This window comes from Amphimedon queenslandica, unplaced genomic scaffold (assembly GCF_000090795.2).
Source record: "Amphimedon queenslandica unplaced genomic scaffold, v1.1 AMPQUscaffold_13303, whole genome shotgun sequence".
Classification (NCBI taxonomy): domain Eukaryota; kingdom Metazoa; phylum Porifera; class Demospongiae; order Haplosclerida; family Niphatidae; genus Amphimedon; species Amphimedon queenslandica.
The window spans coordinates 32,934-50,646 of record NW_003546461.1 but is presented as its reverse complement, the minus strand read 5'-3'; the positions used below and the strand labels follow the sequence as shown (position 1 = coordinate 50,646).

The window sequence follows — 17,713 nt, the reverse complement described above, 5'->3', positions numbered from 1 at the left end:
TAACAAAAAGTATTAATATAAAAATTGCAAAAAATTAAACAATTCACTTTAGCATGTCATCTGTAATACAGTGGCTTTGCAGGTTACTTGACCCTGCAAACTCGTTAATCACGTGACTCTCACCATACTAGTAATACATGTCACGTGAGCAGAAACTGGGTCAAGCAACCTGCAAAGCACTGTATTACATCTTCTTTAAATAATCTATAGCAAAAGTAAGATTCTATAATAAACCGATTTCAATAATGGTATTTTGCAAAAATGGTTATAAATTCATTCCCAATTTTGATTTACTTACCATGAAGTTGTGTCATTCATGGGCGGGTTACAACAATGAAGGCACATGGATGAGCAGGTGTATCAAATATCGGAAGTAGAGGCTTTGCTATTGTATTCAAAATAAACAAAATATTTGTATTAATTTAGAATATACTTTATTTACCATTTCTCTTCTTCATTATAAAATGGTACAGCCTATAGCAGACTAACAAGCAGGCCTTTATATAACATATCCAAATCTTGTAACAGAATGGACTACAGGCTACCACCAAAAGCATGGCTATGAATAGAAACAATTTCTTGTTTTGAGGAGCACTACGAGTAGTATCATTGGAGGTGCTCAAGGTAGTAGTAGCAGGTACACATCTAATTGTTTGATTTTGAGGTACAATTACCTCGACAGACAGTGCATCGAACTTGCTGACACGAGGGAGTTCAAAATAAGGACCATGCGCCACATGCTCTAATCCATTGGGATCCTCATCAAAAGAGACTTTATAAGTAATATCGCATGATTCGTTTCTATCACATTGACACACATTGGAAGGCTGAGACCAGTACATCTGCAGGGTGTCATTGAGAGTGAAATCAAGTGTCAAATTATTCACATCAGATAACACACCTACCAGATTATAAACATACATGTAAATGACACATTGACTAATTAAAACATTTAGAGACTCACTTTCATGAGTTCGTGTGTGCACACTAAGTTACAAATGTGTTCATTTAATATAATTTAAATAAAAAGAGGAGTGATAATACCATGATAATACATAAACAAATAAACGGACGACTAGTAGTTCTCTTAGTCACATGCAGGCTCTGAGCTCATGAACTATACTATTATTATCAAGACTTAGGTCAGAGCTAAGAAATTGAGGATAATTTTAACTAAATAGAGTTTAATGTCATAGCTAGCACAGTACTAACCCGGTTTTAAAGTGTAATCAAGTACAGTCTGCTTAGAAACATTGTTTACGCAATAAAGGTGAACTGCTTTATCAGTTTCATGCACAAGCGATATCACAGACACCATAGTAGCAGTATCCAACTGCCTGATAGTGACACCATCTTTATGCTCACATGATGTATCAGAACTCTGTCCATTGACATGAAAATTCAAAGTTGAAAAGTAAGGAAAGACTATTTTCGAACCTATAACAATTAACAAATAATTTGAAATAATGTCATTATTAAAGGGACACGTTCATGGAAGCACGTCATCTTTAAAAAGTGGCCTGTTCTTCAAGGTGACATCATTAATGACGTGAAGTATTAATAACTATTCATAACGTGTGACCATGCCCATAAAAAATGAAGGTAAAATGGCTACTCGAGTGGCTACTCGTAATGTTCCTGGCCAAAAAGAGTGTCTTTGGGTGGCAAAAGAGCTAATACTGGTTGAAAGAAGTGTTCTAGAGATGCCTACTCCTGGTTCTAGGCCTAATTGCTTTGTCTCTACTCTCTATGCATGTCTAAACACGTGTTATAACTAATAATTAAAAGTCTGTTGCATGTCCAATTTAATGTTTACTTCCTCTACAGTGACATGTGCATCTATTTCCATGAACGTGTCCCTTTAAAATAGTCGCATAACTAAAGTGAAATTTGATCCAACTTTCTATCACATGATTTGTTAACTGATCACGTGAGGGTAAGTAGGTCAAGTTTCATGCAGTTACTCCACAGAACTTTTTTAATTAAAAATATTTTGGCCACGCCCACTCAATTAGATAGATCTACATCTACATAGATCAGAGATCTACACTATTTTCTGTTGTTTCAACTTTCAACACAATAAATTTGAGTAAATAAACTAAAACTCACCACAAACAGAGCTCAGCCTCATGGTTGAGAAGAGAATTTAAAAAATGATAAAAATCGACCAGGCATCTTCCATAATCCCTGACTTGCTATATACCGCCAGTAGCTACTATATAGTACTAGCTGAGTGAGTAGCATCAAAAGAGTTAATATTTATAAAGTTAAAATTAAGTTTATGTAGATATTTTAAATTAGACTCTAATTTTAAAAAGGCGTGGCTACCCACGTGTAATTGTCATTGCACCACAATTAGATGTCATTGCTCTTAAACAGGGTCATTGCTGATTCATTACACTATTGTGCAAAGTTTTTGAGAAATATGAGCCTCGTTACAACCCGAGGAAGAGATACAGCTGCAAACATACTCAAGGCAAGTGATGGATTGGATGCAGTATGGGAATGTGCAAGACTTTTAGAGAGAGGAGGAGTTTTGGCTGTTCCCACTGATACAATATATGGTCTGACAGCATCAGCACTTGATACAGGAGCTATTGAAAGGATATACTCAATAAAAGGAAGAACAAAGATGCGTCCATTGGCTATATGTGTGGGAAGGATTAACGATATTGATAAGTGAGGGGGCGGTTATTTTAATTTAATGAAATTTTTGTTTTTGCAAAATTGGTTGCAAATTTTTAAAGTGGTCTTTGGCATGCTTAAAATTGCTTATTTTGATAGTACATAGTTTTGTGTATACTTGTATGATGTGACTGTAAAATGTGCTCCTAATATAGACCAACTCTTTCATGACATTGTTATTATTGTGGGCCAAGGGTATCGCTTTACCATCATAGCATATCGGGTTCCGCCTTTGATTACATGTGGGAGTAATAGTGTTGTCTGAATGAGGGCATTAACTTCCCAAAAGTGTTGTTAATGAGGCTTTTCATATTGACAGGTGGGCCATTAATACACTGAGCACTGACCTGTTGGATGAATTGCTACCTGGCCCTGTGACTCTCGTCATGAGAAGGAGGGAGTCTCTTAATCCGTCACTGAATCCTGCCATAGAGACCGTTGGTGTCCGTATCCCTCATAGTCATTTCATCACTGAACTGGCTCAGCACTTTGACAAGCCATTAGCTCTCACTAGTGCTAATGTCAGCAATGAGAAGAGCACTTTGGCTATTGAAGTTAGTCAAGTATTGTTACCATTATGATTATGTGAATGTATTACAATGCTTATTGACATTGATGTGTTTTTTAAAAGGAGTTTCAGTCACTCTGGCCTCAACTTGATGCTGTTGTAGACGGAGGAAGAATCGGTAATAACAGTGCTTCAAGGGATGGATCTACTGTTGTTGATGTATCAGTGGAAGGTTATTATAAAATCATAAGACCAGGATGGTAAGAAGAGATACTTTATGCAGCATAACTCTTATTTTGTCCTTACTACTAGTGCTTTGATGCAGACGAGTGCACTGCTGATGAAATATGGCTTAAAAGAGTCGTCATAATTAATGCTGTGTTGTATGAATTGTAATAATAATTTTATATTTTTAAAGGAATGTTAAGAATTTGACCCTCTGTCTTTATGAATTTAATTTTGTTGCAACAAGTGGGCGTGCCATAGTGCTTGAATGCAGATTCATTTGAGCGGCTAGGAAGCAAACAAAATGTCCAAGGACTCGCCAGTGTTAGAAAGAACTCGCTCTTCGTCATCTTCTTCATCCCCTGGTCCTGCTAAACCGGTAAGCCTTGCAGCCTTGTATAGGAGGAGCTTTTGCTTTGTATTATTAATCTTAGCAGAGATTGACTGCTGCTGTTCCTAAGGTTGAAGTTGGTGCTCCTTGCTTAAGATGTAAGGGAGGATGTGAGGGATTACTTTTACATGTCTGGAGGTAAAAATAATTATGCATTATATAGCATTTTGCATTTTATGCATGGTAGTTGACCGATAATGTTTAATTTGAATTCTTTTAAGTAGCTGAAGGCTGTATGATCTAATTATGTATCATAGCAATGTTTTCATACTTGCTTGGTCCATTGAGAATTAGTGTATACAGCTGCATTGCCTTTTCCTTTCTCCTTTCCAGGAAAGTATGCATCAATTGTCAATGCCCACGTGAAACTCATCAAGCAACCGTTAGCCCGAGGAGCTCAAGAATGTCAGACAGGAGGTATAGTCAAGATGTTGCAGATGAAAAGGTCCTCAACAGCTATTCCTGGTTTCCAAGTGGGATCAGTGTGGACCTGGTAAGCCTTCAAGTATTTTATGTAATAATAATTCACATGATGAGAACAGGTCAAGCGCTACATGGAATGCCTGCCAAAAGACCGAGTTCCGTTACGAGGTAGCGAAGGAGAGAAGAAAAGAAACCAGCTGTACCTAGAGCAACTACCACCGCATGACTTGGACCCTACTTTATGCCATGATATGAGTGACATTGAAAAGAAGAGGCTCATCAAAATAGCCGATAAATGTAAAGCTCGTGCCTGCGGTGTAGGAGGCATTAACATAGCAACAGGAAAAAAGGCAAAATAATAATAATTATTATTACTAAATTAATGAGCTATGACTTCAATGTATTAGGTTTGCACTCAGTGTGATAAAAGGATTGATACTGGAAGTGTGTACATTGCAGCAGCTCGCTCACCCTCAAAGGCATGGCACCCATTATGCTTCACATGCACAACATGCAATGAAGTGCTAGTTGATCTGATCTACTTCCTCAATGACAAGGATGACAGCCTTTACTGTGGGAGACATTATGCTGAACTTAAAATACCACGCTGCCATGGATGTGATGAGGTACGGTATGATTCATCCTAGATGTCATAATTTTTAATTATTTTTAATTAATTTTATAGTTGATTGTTGCCGATACTTTTACAATAGCAGAGGACAAAAAGTGGCACAAAGAGCACTTTTGCTGCCAGCTGTGTGATACCCCACTCCAGGGTCAAAAGTATACAGGGAGAAAGGATGGCTCTTTTGTTTGCCAGACATGCTATGATAAAACAGCTGTTGATTGTCGTCGCTGCCTTCTTCCCATTAAGATAGGACAATCAAAGATTACCAAGAATGGAATAGAGCTTCATGAAGACTGCTTCAACTGCAAGAGATGCAGAGAGAGCCTTTTTGACAGGAAATATTACTTTTCTGAAGGCGACTTTCTCTGTGATGAATGCTTGCAACCAATTGCTCAGTGTTCTTCATGTAAGGAGGGAATCCTCCTCACAGAGAAGCACATGAAATATGAAGCTCATGCCTGGCATGTCAAGTGTTTCAGTTGCTCCTCGTGCAAAATTAGCCTAATTGACAAGGGGTTTCAGAATTATGCTGGTAGCCTTGTCTGCGGTGATTGTTTTAAACAAAAGACCAGCAAGAAGTGCAACGTCTGCTACAAGCCAATCACTGGGAAAGGAGTTCAGTTTAGCTTCAATGTCTTCCATCTCGAATGTTTTAAATGTGCAGACTGCAATAAAGCACTATCAACTGATGCTGGGAAGATATCTGAGAAGCATGGGAAGTTTTACTGTGAATCGTGTGTAGTAAAGTTTGCTAAGGTGTGTGGAGCTTGCAAGGAGCCCGTCACATCTCGCCATACAATGTACAAAAAGAAAATATACCATCTCAACTGTTTCAAGTGCACAAACTGTGGCATTCCAATTGGGAAGCAGTCATTCTATGAGACAAGTCTAAATGACATTCTTTGTGAGCCTTGTGCTGGAAAAAATAGCAGTACATGAATACTATTAATAATAATTTACAATACTGCTGAATAATTACTATTTTAGTCTATCTATCTAATACATTTTTAACTTTAATTTAATACATTTGTATGATGAATATTGAATAAAAAGATTTCTTAAGTCATGTGATCATAAAGTGAAAAACAATCATGATGCTGCTCCCTCTGCTTCTTTGGTCCTTTTCTAGTTGGATGGTGGTCCATGCTGATCCTTCTTATAATCCACTTCCTAATCCTGATTCAGTTGTTACAGTGGGCCAGGCTAGATTCACTGTATTAACTCCACGTCTCATTCGCATGGAATGGGGTCAAGCTGTAGACTCTGCCACACTGACCTTCGTCAACAGATACTTACCTACTCCAAAATTTGATCACTATTCATATGATGAAGGAAAATGGCAAATTATAGAGACTTCTTATCTGAAGGTGGGTCTATCTAGTATCTACTAGCATTATTGTGTTGGGTTTGCACTGACTTTACATAATAGTTATGCATTATCTTAGGTGTCATACTTTTCATCAGGTGAGTCATTCAACAAAGAAAACTTAATCGTCGAGTATCAATTTAATGGCAAAAGTAATTTGTGGTCACCGCAGCCTTACACTGAAGATTCACTTGGTGGTAATCTAGGGGGAACAGTACGAGTGAGTCTTTATAGCTTAATTTTGATGTCATTAATTGGAATGTTGTTTCTTTGCAGACATTGGACGGTAACAATGGTGATAAAGATCTTTTAGATTGTTATAAGGCCGACTCTAAAAGTGATAGTCATTGTACTTTGGGGTGAGTTAGAAGCACAGTAGAGTATACACTATTGAAGTAATGCGGTTATAGTTTAATATCAAGAGATGGTTATGTTGTGGTTGATGATACTGGATATCCTCAATTCGATGATTCTGAATGGCCTTGGGCTGTTAGCCCTAACATTAGTAACTCTACTAATGACTTTTGCTCTGATATCAACAATGCTTCGGTAAGACCAGGCACTATGTGCTATGTTCTATTAAAATAATAATAATTTTTTCTAATAGGTTCGTTCATGTGGTTTTCACTCAATATCGCAAAAGGATTGTATAGGGCATGGCTGTTGTTGGTCTCACTCTGGAAAACCCCCAAACTGTTATTATTCCAAACAGTCACGTCAGGATCTATACTTCTTCGGTCACGGCCATGGTTAGTGTTATTTATTTATTTATTTATTTATTATTATTATTATTATTATTATTATTATTATTATTATTATTATTGTTATTATTATTGTTAGAGTATAAAGGAGCAGTATATGACTTTGCACTGGTTGCTGGAAGAATACCCATGCCCCCTAGATATGCATTTGGAATGTACTACTCTCGATACTGGGCATACAGTGATATAGGAGAAATGGTTAAAATACTCTATTATACACTTTTTAACAAAATGATTCTTGTACATTGTATAGGAATTGGTCAATGGATATCATAGTAGAAATATCCCATTGGATGTTCTTGTTCTTGACATGGACTGGCATAAAACATTTTATAAAGACGACATAATTGATCCTGTAAGATGTTATAACTGATCAAACTAACTGCTCTTTAATTATGTAATTATAGGCTGGAGAAAGGAAAGGACTGACTGGGTCCGTGTATATTTCCGCCAATCCAAATTTCTCATTTTGAAAGAAAGAAAATTGCATTTTGTCACGTAATTTTAATTTTCAGAAATTTGAATTTTGAACGTCACGACCGTAAATCCTATTTTATCGCATGATTGTGAAATTTAAATTTTTGGATTTGGGAATTGGGATTTCGATCACAATTTGACATTTTGGTAATATCAAAGCCTGGATTTTGAGAATATAAAATCGATGCTATTCAAAGATTTAAAGATAGAGACTAGATCTACCGTTCTTAGTTTGGTAAAAAAAATAATTATTAGGATTTAGGATTTGAACATTTTAATCCTAATTTCTATTTATCCAAGTCCAAGATCTAAATTAGTAAAGAAAAACTCCGAAACAAACAAGCAGTGAAAGGCCCCATAAATATTAGACTGGCGACTAGACTGATACTAGACTAGACTGTCTATGGAGTAGGCGTGTTTGCAACCAGTAGACCACGCCCATGACCACACCCCAACTGTGGCTGACCGTACTGCGCTGCTCGAGTGGATTGCAGCGATTGCACGCTATCATCATGGCAAAGCTTCAGCATTTCGTTGATTTTATCAGGGAGAAGGTGGAAAAAGAGAACTGGACACACAACCAACTAAGTGAACACTTTCACTCCTTGTATCCTTCAGAGTCTGGTTTTAGTGTAAGATCTATTCAGAGGCTGTGTAGCAAGGAAGGGATTAAAAGGACTTCCAGGATCAGTGATGTTGACCTTGATGTTGCCGTATCTGAGGCAATTAATAAAGTAAATTTTGGTTGATTAATGTACATGTCACACACAGACAAGTATAATTTTACTTCATTGCTGGCAGTGTATTGGCGATTTTACGACAAAATTATGACTGAATATGAATTTTGTGTTCTATATGTTATAGCAGCTAGTCAGGTGGGCCTACGTCTGACTATATAGCAGCTGTGAAAAAAATGATGAATTATATGATTATTGGCTTTTGCTTAGTGTCATCACACCCCTTAGTGGCATCATGACTCATGAAACTAGCTGTTGCTCACTATATTCCAGCTGGCTGTAACTAGTACTAAATATAGTCTGGCCCCGCCCCGTCGCTGGAGGAGGAAGGGTTTCAGTGAAGGGGTGGGGTCAGGCTATATTCTATTATATTATAGATATTAGAGTAAACGTAAGGGATTGGAAACGGGGGCATAGGCTGGTTGATGTTGCTATTGGTCAGTGGTCACTGGCCCAATGCCGGTTGACTATTCATCTCCTCCATTTGCGAGGCTATACTGCAAGGATTTTGAAGGACATTTATGGAGATCCAAGAGGTCATGTACTTATTACGTGTATATACCTACCATACCATATAGAAAGCTTAGGATTACCTGCAGCAAGATTTTTACTTCTACAACGCTATTTTCCAACCAGTTATAGGTACAACAAATTTTTTCATTTTGGCCTTTTTTCTGTTGTAACAAACTCATGCTTCATGATGCTAGATACTAGCATCATGAAGCATGAGTTTGTACATTCCATATGATTCATATGATTGTAAAGATCTTGTATTTTACATAAGCATGTTTTCAAAAAGGGGATTATAATGACAAAAAGTACATTTTATGGTTTTAAAAGTCCCATAACATTAACATGGTAAAATTATCTGTACAATAGAAAACAGTATTATTAAGAGGAAACATTAGGCTTCTTGATGCTTTAATTTCACTTGCGTAGGAACACTTGTTCACGAGATATTGTTCCTAAAAGAAAGACAATGAATGGTAAATTGTGACAAAAAATGACAATGAGCCTCTGTTGACCTAGCAGCAATACAGATGAATGGAGGTTATGCTACACCCATGCTTCCATTTCCAATCCCTTTCATTTACTCTATTATCTATGGTTATATATACTTGTATATTATTTAAGTAGATATACTTTGATATTATCTGTACGGATAATTATTTTGATATTATCATCTGAAGTGATTTTGATAATCATACAACTGTTTTGGCTGAGGATGAATTGCATCCCTGTTGAATGCTTTAATTTTGTTTTTATTGAAATCAAAGTGTGTCATGCATTATGTCATTTGTTGTTCTACTGATAATTGCATACAGAAGGTTATGGCTATCATGCATAGATTGAACTAATTAATTATTGGTCTTCTTGACAGTCTTGCCCCGCCCATTTTTCTACTTGCGGAGGGGCGGGGCAAGACTATCTTCTTGATTAATAATATTGTTTTCAGTTTCTCCCATAATAATTATTATAGATCACAACATTATGTTATAGGTTGGCCCAACATATGGCCGGAAAACCATGACAGGCCACCTAGCTTCAGAAGGTCTTAAAGTGAGTGAAACGAGGGTTGGCAAATCACTATCCCGTCAGAACCCCAGCTATCACCAGGCACGTAGAACAGCTACTGCAAGGCAGATGAATCCTGTCCCATATCGAGCTGACTATTTTGGGCACAAGCTCCATGTGGACCAAAATGAAAAACTAATTATGTATGGCGTCACTCATGTGTGTGCAATAGATGGCTTCAGTGGAAAAATTGTTTCTTTTCTCAGCATGCCCATTAAAAACAACATTGAAATTTATGCTAACCTTTATAGGTAAATAATTTGTATCACTTTAAATAATATTCATGATTACCTGGCAGGCCAATAATATTAGACTATGGACTTTGGGATCAGGTTAGAGTGGACCATGGGAAGGAGTGGGTACTTATGCTATTTGTACAGGAACAACTAGCTCATTTACGCCGGAATCCATTGCGTTCTCCTCATATACAAACCACTTCAAAACAGGTACACGAATGTCTTTCAATTATGATTGACTAACATAGACAAAGTTACATATGAAAATTTTTTTAGAATCATTGCATTGAAAGGATTTGGGTCGAAATTAATGGACGAGTCAATTATCCTATTAAGACAGCTTTGATTCAGCTAGAGGAAAACGGAGACATTGATATGATCTGCATGCATGTAAAGTTTTGCGTCTCTTGGTTTACTATTAGAGTTGCACATGTTGGCACTATCTTGCCATGAATGCATGGAATGAACACTCCATTCCAGATATTTACACGCACACCTTATTCACATAAACAAATCAAATACCTTGGTTTTTTGAGTATTGCATACCACACTGACCTGAAATATCCTGTACTGTGATTAATCAATTTTTAATCAATTTTTATTTTTTTTAAATTATTGCAGTTCTATGTAATTTTAATTATAATTTGTCTCAAATTAAAATTGCAGTGCAGGTCCAGTACATGCACTGTAATAGTAATAGTACATGCAATTGTTATGTAGATTACATAGTAATCTATATAGTGCAATAGGTGGAGTTGCAATTGTTGTAAATAGTCGTTTAACAAATACTTGTAAAATAATTTACTTGTTTTAGGTAAGGGAATTCCTAATGCACAAATGGTAAAGAATAACCAAACTGTCGCAATTGATCCCTTACTAGTTCCTGATCCTCAAGTTGCTTTGCAGCAGTTTCGGTCTCATGGTGGTCACATCACTGAGTTCAGTTCATTTGGCTATGATCCCTTAGAAGGAAATTCAGAACTCTTTGCCCAGCGAGAATCCAGATTTTTGGAACAATATTCAGATTTTGGACCTTTTTTTCATAGGATTGTCAATGGGGACTACAGTTTTTTTCGTGATGGACTACTTTATTTTACTGATGTGAGTAAGCAACTGGCAAGTACCTTGGATTAGTATTTAGTTATTCTTTATTATTATAATTTGTTGCCTATAATCATTCATTTTGCTTTAATTAATAATTTCCTTTTTTAATGTTTATGTCAATGATTCTTTGAGCGATTGTTAAATTTAAATAGTTACGTATACATGATTGTTTTTGTGTACTTATCATTGTCAGTCATAGACTTCAATAATTGTAATATTTGTCATTAAATTTTTATTGTGAAAAAATGGACACTGCTAAGGACTCTGCCGTCATGCCAATCAGATTAAAAACATTTGGTGAAAGTAATGAGTTTCAACAATTTTTTATTCTGGACAATTGTGCATGTGACATCCCATGGACAGTCTAAGTGATAGTCTATAGTTTTTCCAAAAGTGAATTCCAAATTTTGCTAAAGTGATATTTTTGACAATTAACTTTCAAAGAGGATCAACTGACCAATCAGAGTGGTCTTCAGGTTGTGGCTCCATTTTAATGCTATATTAGGTAGTGCCATATATAGATCTATAAAGTATACTGCCTCATAGAGTTTAGTACAGCAAGAAGCTTTAGAATTGCTCAGTGGAAGACTTGAAACTTGAGATACTCGGGTGTCGGTATGGCGAAAGTGAGCTTAGAAATGAATGGCAAAGTGCAAGAGCTTCTATTGGGACAAATAACTGTCGATAGTTTAAGAAGAATATTTCAGGTAAGTGTATAGTCGACACCAGCAATTTCTAGCAATTGCATAATGGCAGTAGGCACAGCATGCACACATGCGAGTCTATGAAGTAGTGAAGTAGTTTCCCAAGTCCCCACACTCCTCACTTCACTATTTCATATTTTAGGTTAATCCAGCAGAAGCGTGGTTAAAAGATGAAGTCACTGATTTGGCATATTTACCTAGGCAGGATGGCACATTTGATCTTTCTGATGTGCCTCAGTATTCCGTGCTAACAGTGAAGGGACCACTTCTTTCTTCCCCTCTCCCATCGCGTACTTCAAACACAGCCCGGTCTATGTCTGTCTCTAGTACACCGAGTTTACCAGGCCCTTCTCACACACCACCATCAGGATTTCACTCAGTTGTAGCTCCAAAGCGACTGCCAACTTTTAGCGTAAAGATTGTCAAGGCTAATATTGTAAAGGCCTTTCGACGAAAACCTGAGTTTGTTAGCATTAGTCAAACCTTTGTAGAATTGACGGAATCTACAGCTAATCTGACTTACGTGCTAGGAGTCATTCACAAACGATGGGGACAGCAGTACACATTGGTGACCAATGATGCAATAGAGCTTACAGATGACTCATCAACACTAGGTTAGCTGCCAGTTCTATTATAGTGGTATTAAATATCTGACATTCTTTGACATGACTCCCAGTTACATAGTCTCAAGAGCCATGCAGATCATTGACCAGCCAATTAATTGTAGTGGTGAATTAACAGCAGGTCAATGGTCTGGCTAACGAGACTAACTACCAGATTATTTTTAAGCATAATAGTATTGTTATTAATGTATTATAAATTGCACAAGCTAGGAAACTTAAAAAGAGATGATGACATTCCTTTTGATCATCATTGAGACATTTTGATTTTTTCTTACAGGTATGAGTTTTTGGAAATGTCCCAGGAGAAAGATCTATGCAGTATTAAAGAATGATATAGGTGGTGACTATTCCAAATCCTCAAAAATTGTTTTAAGTGATTCTGAAGATGATTTTGAGGCCCCAAAAAAGAAAGCCAGGAAGGATGATAGGCTCGATATTGTTGTCAGTGAGTTGTCTGTCATAAAGAGGAGCATAAATGGAATGATGGAACTCACTGAAAATTCCGTCATTCCCCTTGGACTACGCCGAATCATGCGAGATACTTTTCAATGCAAAATCTGCCATATTGTGCCCGTTAAACCACCTGTTATAATAACTAAATGCTGCCAGTCTATTTTAGGTTGCGAGAAGTGCGTGAATCAATGGTACAATGGTAAAGAAGCACTCACCAAGAGTTGTCCCTCGTGTAATGCCTCCAGAGGATACAATGAGACCATGTTGTTGCGTGGATTAGATGCCTTTCTCAATGATGTTAGAAAGTCCATACAGAATGAGGATGAAAGAGATGATGAAGAACTGCCTCCAATCAATTTAGATTAAATTAAACTCATTGTATTGTATTGCATTGTGTGAACTATTTTGAAGATGTAAATTGTTCATTTATTTAATTATTCGTGAAATGATTCAAAGTGAATAGATTCACTTGTCAACACATGCATTTACAGTAAAATACGGACCAGCCAACAAGAATTACTTTCTCTAACCAGAGTAATTTACTAACCACATGATGATGATAATACCCATATGTAGCTTGTTATAGTTTCCTTAACTTTTTCAATAAAGTGTATACAATTGCAAAATAATAATAACAGAAATTAATAATGATAAACTGAATGATGTGCAGAAAAAAGAATAAATTACAAAGAGCAGTGACAAGAGGGCAAGCGCTGCCTTTGACTATGGATACACATGAATGATTTGACACAAAAATAAAAATGAAATGTACATTAGTTTGTATGGCAATGAAATTGCTAAACTCAGATTTAAATTTTGAGGCAGCCTGTGTCTTGGTATCCATGAACAGAGAAAATTGTGAGAGTTACTTCCTTCATGCATAAAGCAATATCCTATCAACAAAGATAATAATAAAGATAATAATTTACAGCCCTCAAAAAAGGTGCCCTATGATAAGAGAGTTACATAGACTGTTAGATCCTTTTGTTGGAAAAACTTACCAAGTAAAACAAATCAGCATCTATTTAAGGACTTTGTTTCTGTTTCTTTGAAGCATACGTCATACGTCACCAACACCTTTTCTTTAAAGTAATTAAGACCAATCATCTTTTCCAAAAATAAAATGAAACCTATAGAGGGGTTAAATTTATACAATCAACAACCATCAATATATGCATCAGATATGGGATGAGTACTTGGACACTTGTACATACTTAAGCAAGCTTAAGTGCACCATTGTCAAGTTTTTAAGTTGGTACTTTCACTTGTACTCAGTATTAAAAAAATATCAAAGTACTTTCACTTACTTTTGAAGTACTTTAACGCACTTTTACCAGACCAAAGGTTGAGTTAACAAGTTAAGGTTTAAATTGTAATTGATTTGTCAAAATTGTATTATATATCAGTACTTTTTATAATAAACTAATGTGTATAATATACTGTATAGCCGGAAAATTTGGCGGATTGGTGGATCAAAATAAAACTGCCAACATTATAACCGTCAATAATAATTCCAACTATTATGGGCGGTAGTGCTGGGCGATATTGAAAATTTTGATATGATACAATATGATACAATATTGCTTTAAAATGGAGATATCAATATTTTTTATCAAGAAGTTATTAAGCCACATCCATTAACTTTAATATCACTAAAACGGCTAAATAAAGTTATTTCTGAGACAATAATTATTATTATTATAAAAAGTATTATATAAACCTTGTTTGCATGGCTTGATATACTTCAGCTAGTTCATCAGCTTTCAAAAAGAATGCAGTTTAGTAATTTTCGAGATATTACTGTTATAGTTAATTAACCATTATTAAGGTTATGTAACCATTTGTGGGCGTGGTTTGTTATCTATATTTTCTTCAATTTTTTGAATATTGATAAGTATTGATACTGCATTATATCGCTTAAATATCGTAAATTTTGATATATCGTCCACCACTAATGGGCGGGTTCCATTATACTAAAAAATGGCAGTATTTCTCACTATTTCAGTCACAGAGTCAAGACTGTGGCCAAGGACTACCAAGGAGCAGCTTCAAGAAGAGCTGAGAGTGCTTAAAGAAAAGACAAGATAGTAAACTGCCAAATTAAAATGCGCCAATATAATATTCAGGCAGTTTTGATGCAAACCACCAAAGTTTTAGGCTGCCAAATTTTCTGGCTATACGGTAGATTTAGAAATTTCTCTACTAATGGCATATGTCATCATATAACTACTAACACAAAGTTACCGGTACATGTTGCTTCCAATACAGCATCGTCAAGATCTTAAAAGTCCTCTGTATTGATCAAATACTGAACCCTTTCTGTGCTGAATAGAAGGTCTGAAAATGAGAGCAAAGCTGAGGATGTGTCCATCTATCCTTCTCAATCCTGTCGAGTGAAGTTCTAGATTCGCCATGGTAGGGGAGTGGTGAGGGGTGTGTCCACAGGACCGCCCACTTCACTAGATTTTAGCCATTTTATTTGCTTAGGCTTGATTGTCGTTCTGAATTGGTTTATAGAAAGCAAGTCACACTTGTAAAAACTAGGAATTAAGATTGCAATGTTTCAATCCTAATAATTTCTAAAAAAAAAAAACCAAGTTATCGCACTAAACTAAATTTTAAAGTAAGCTTCGTTTGGAATACGTTTTACACATGATCTTTTTCACCTTTATTTCTCAAAAATTGGACTTTGGAAATCATTTTCTCCTGTAGAAACAGGAATTGCAATCGCAATGCCGCAATCACAAATGCTAGATAATAGGAGTTGCAATCAAAAGGGCAAAATCCTAAATCCTAATTCGTAAAATTTAGTGATTTCAGTAAAATAGGATTTACGGTCGTGACGTTCAAAATTCAAATTTCTAAAAATTAAAATTACTTGACAAAATGCAATTTTCTTTCTTTCAAAATGAGAAATTTGGATTGGCGGAAATATACACGGACCTGACTGGGTTTACTTGGAATGATCACTTGTTTCCTAATCCACAAGGTTTTTTAGCTTGGTAAGAGGAATGCATTTTTTGCATTCTAGCTCTACTCCACAGCAAGAGCTTATACTTGTGCTCAGTATTTTATCAAAAATGACTTCGATGAATTTTAATTACATTTTCTGATGTGTATACATGTACTTGTGTTGCATAGAAAGTTTGAACTGAATTTGATTAAAATTGGAATTTTAAAGTACTCAAAAATTGGGCCAAAGTCCTATACTTATAGTACATTGTAAATTTCACAAAAATGACTAGGTGAGAATTTTTTATCTTTATAATATTGTAATGCATATACATGCTCTTACGTTGTGTAGAAAGTTTCAATCCAAATTAGATTTTTTGTGAATTTTTAAAGTTGCTTCAGTAGTAACTCAGACATCATTATAATATTGTTTGTATAGGTGCAAGGCTAATAATCTAAAGAATACCCTTAATCTTCATTTTGCTAGTGGCATACAAAAGTGGGAGGATACATTTAACGAGATGGTAGAGGCTATGGGATTGAATGCTTCGGTAAAAATGAATTAATTATTATTTTTTAATTATGTACCAAACCAAGACTATTATTATTAATTGGTATAGGCTTTGTATGTTCCTTGGAAGCCTGTTGATCCCAAGGTTAGTCTGTTATATGATTTATTTTGTTAAAATTATTCTCATTTATCTTTGCATAGTTTGTCAATAATTTTTTAAAGATAACTCTGAAGCCATTGCAAGACATGGGCATTGACTTCTGGTGGTTGGACTGGCGACAAGGTACTAGATATAGTTGAAATATTTTATATTATGATCTTAATTTTAACACTAGGTGAAGAAGGACCAAAAACTGGCATTAATATGCCAAACCTTAATCCTACCTTTTGGATCAATTATCTATTCTTTACCAATCCTTACCAATGGGGCCCAATAGATGTATGTTAGTCTTGACAAATATAATTTTATAAGTTTATAGGAACCTGTCAAAAGACCTTTCCTGTTGCATTCTTGGGGTGGTCTTGGTAACCACAGATATCAAATTGGCTTTTCTGGAAACGTAAATCCTGTGAGTCCATTTTTAGCACCCTGTACTTTTAAGTATTGTGCATCAGAGCTGGAGTTCTCTCAATTATCAAGTTTCTTTCACCCTAAGAGCCTCTAATGTACTCTTTGGGTATTGGAGTCATGATATTGGAGGTCACCTTAAACCACCTCCAGCTGAATTATATACCAGGCAATGAAAAAAATAATGATTTTAAGATGATCAATGTATTATCATTATTTAGGTGGATACAGTGGGGGGCGTTCTCTCCAATATTTCGTATTCATAGCAGTAAGAGTGCATTAGATGATCGTAGGATATGGGTCTACCCATTGGTAAGTCTATAAATATGATGTAATAATGTATTATCATCCTCTTAATAGGCTAATTATAAGATCATGCATGAATTTATGGTACTGAGAGGTAGTATGGTACCTTATATATACACTTACGCTAGAGAGGCACATGATACAGGTATTTCCTTTTTGCTATTCATTCACTGTTTTATTTATTTAATTTATTATAATCATTATTAGGCCTTAGTCTTTTAAGAGCTCTGTATTTTGAGTATCCAGAAGCTGATGAATCATACATATTTAATAATCAAGTGAGTTGCTGTGTTATTAAGATTACTTTATTCTGTACAATCTCAGTATTTCTTTGGTCCTCATATCATGGCAGCTCCTATTACCCAAGCAGTAAATGAAACCAGTCAAGTAGTCAATAAGACCATATGGATACCACCAGTGAGTCTTTAACAACATTACTGAGTAGTGACTGTCTTCTCTTTCCTAGGGTAGTTATGTATC

The 17,713-nt window shown here is 35.8% G+C and overlaps 5 protein-coding genes and 1 long non-coding RNA gene across 7 annotated transcripts in view; 4 read left to right on the top strand and 2 right to left on the bottom strand.

Annotated features, from left to right (window-relative positions):
• Window positions 1-28: 28 nt before the first annotated feature.
• Window positions 29-2,219, bottom strand: LOC109583480 (uncharacterized). Its single transcript, XM_019998860.1, has 5 exons — window positions 2,110-2,219; window positions 1,213-1,437; window positions 443-901; window positions 299-385; window positions 29-204 (listed from the first exon to the last, which is right to left on the bottom strand). The coding sequence occupies exons 1-4, from the start codon at window positions 2,129-2,131 to the stop codon at window positions 315-317; spliced, it is 777 nt and encodes a 258-aa protein (XP_019854419.1). The 5' UTR covers window positions 2,132-2,219; the 3' UTR covers window positions 29-204; window positions 299-314.
• Window positions 2,220-2,329: 110 nt separating this feature from the next.
• Window positions 2,330-3,650, top strand: LOC100635194 (yrdC domain-containing protein, mitochondrial-like). The gene is made up of 4 exons (XM_003388000.3): window positions 2,330-2,679; window positions 3,005-3,239; window positions 3,317-3,453; window positions 3,506-3,650. Exons 1-4 carry the CDS (start codon window positions 2,360-2,362, stop codon window positions 3,561-3,563), a joined length of 750 nt encoding a protein of 249 aa, XP_003388048.1. The 5' UTR covers window positions 2,330-2,359; the 3' UTR covers window positions 3,564-3,650.
• A 61-nt stretch (window positions 3,651-3,711) lies between these two features.
• On the top strand, window positions 3,712-5,934 carry LOC100635698 (testin-like). 2 transcript variants are annotated; one of them, XM_019998858.1, is made up of 6 exons: window positions 3,712-3,797; window positions 3,856-3,947; window positions 4,143-4,302; window positions 4,352-4,582; window positions 4,640-4,858; window positions 4,918-5,934. In XM_019998858.1, exons 1-6 carry the CDS (start codon window positions 3,723-3,725, stop codon window positions 5,797-5,799), a joined length of 1,659 nt encoding a protein of 552 aa, XP_019854417.1. In that variant the 5' UTR covers window positions 3,712-3,722; the 3' UTR covers window positions 5,800-5,934. The 2 variants fall into 2 exon arrangements, with proteins under 2 accessions (XP_019854417.1, XP_011405194.2); XM_011406892.2 differs by having other exon boundaries at window positions 3,714-3,797; window positions 3,853-3,947.
• The window catches only part of LOC105313450 (uncharacterized), a 13,442-nt gene continuing 1,659 nt past the window's right edge, over window positions 5,931-17,713 (top strand). The window contains exons 1-20 of the mRNA XM_019998849.1: window positions 5,931-6,227; window positions 6,306-6,446; window positions 6,503-6,585; window positions 6,637-6,775; window positions 6,834-6,975; window positions 7,067-7,185; window positions 7,241-7,342; window positions 7,395-7,420; window positions 15,848-15,898; window positions 16,288-16,399; window positions 16,469-16,504; window positions 16,561-16,642; window positions 16,695-16,798; window positions 16,839-16,928; window positions 16,975-17,096; window positions 17,149-17,239; window positions 17,288-17,378; window positions 17,441-17,511; window positions 17,558-17,650; window positions 17,700-17,708. Coding sequence (XP_019854408.1) covers window positions 5,952-6,227; window positions 6,306-6,446; window positions 6,503-6,585; window positions 6,637-6,775; window positions 6,834-6,975; window positions 7,067-7,185; window positions 7,241-7,342; window positions 7,395-7,420; window positions 15,848-15,898; window positions 16,288-16,399; window positions 16,469-16,504; window positions 16,561-16,642; window positions 16,695-16,798; window positions 16,839-16,928; window positions 16,975-17,096; window positions 17,149-17,239; window positions 17,288-17,378; window positions 17,441-17,511; window positions 17,558-17,650; window positions 17,700-17,708 — 1,980 coding nt within the window. The 5' untranslated portion in view covers window positions 5,931-5,951. The remainder of the gene's footprint in view (window positions 6,228-6,305; window positions 6,447-6,502; window positions 6,586-6,636; window positions 6,776-6,833; window positions 6,976-7,066; window positions 7,186-7,240; window positions 7,343-7,394; window positions 7,421-15,847; window positions 15,899-16,287; window positions 16,400-16,468; window positions 16,505-16,560; window positions 16,643-16,694; window positions 16,799-16,838; window positions 16,929-16,974; window positions 17,097-17,148; window positions 17,240-17,287; window positions 17,379-17,440; window positions 17,512-17,557; window positions 17,651-17,699; window positions 17,709-17,713) is intronic.
• Window positions 7,427-10,476, top strand: LOC109583479 (uncharacterized). The gene is made up of 4 exons (XM_019998859.1): window positions 7,427-8,198; window positions 9,702-10,027; window positions 10,075-10,222; window positions 10,289-10,476. Exons 1-4 carry the CDS (start codon window positions 7,905-7,907, stop codon window positions 10,463-10,465), a joined length of 945 nt encoding a protein of 314 aa, XP_019854418.1. The 5' UTR covers window positions 7,427-7,904; the 3' UTR covers window positions 10,466-10,476.
• On the bottom strand, window positions 13,493-15,333 carry LOC109583481 (uncharacterized). Its single transcript, XR_002185546.1, has 3 exons — window positions 15,141-15,333; window positions 13,898-14,026; window positions 13,493-13,789 (listed from the first exon to the last, which is right to left on the bottom strand). It is a non-coding gene; the product is annotated as an uncharacterized LOC109583481 (long non-coding RNA).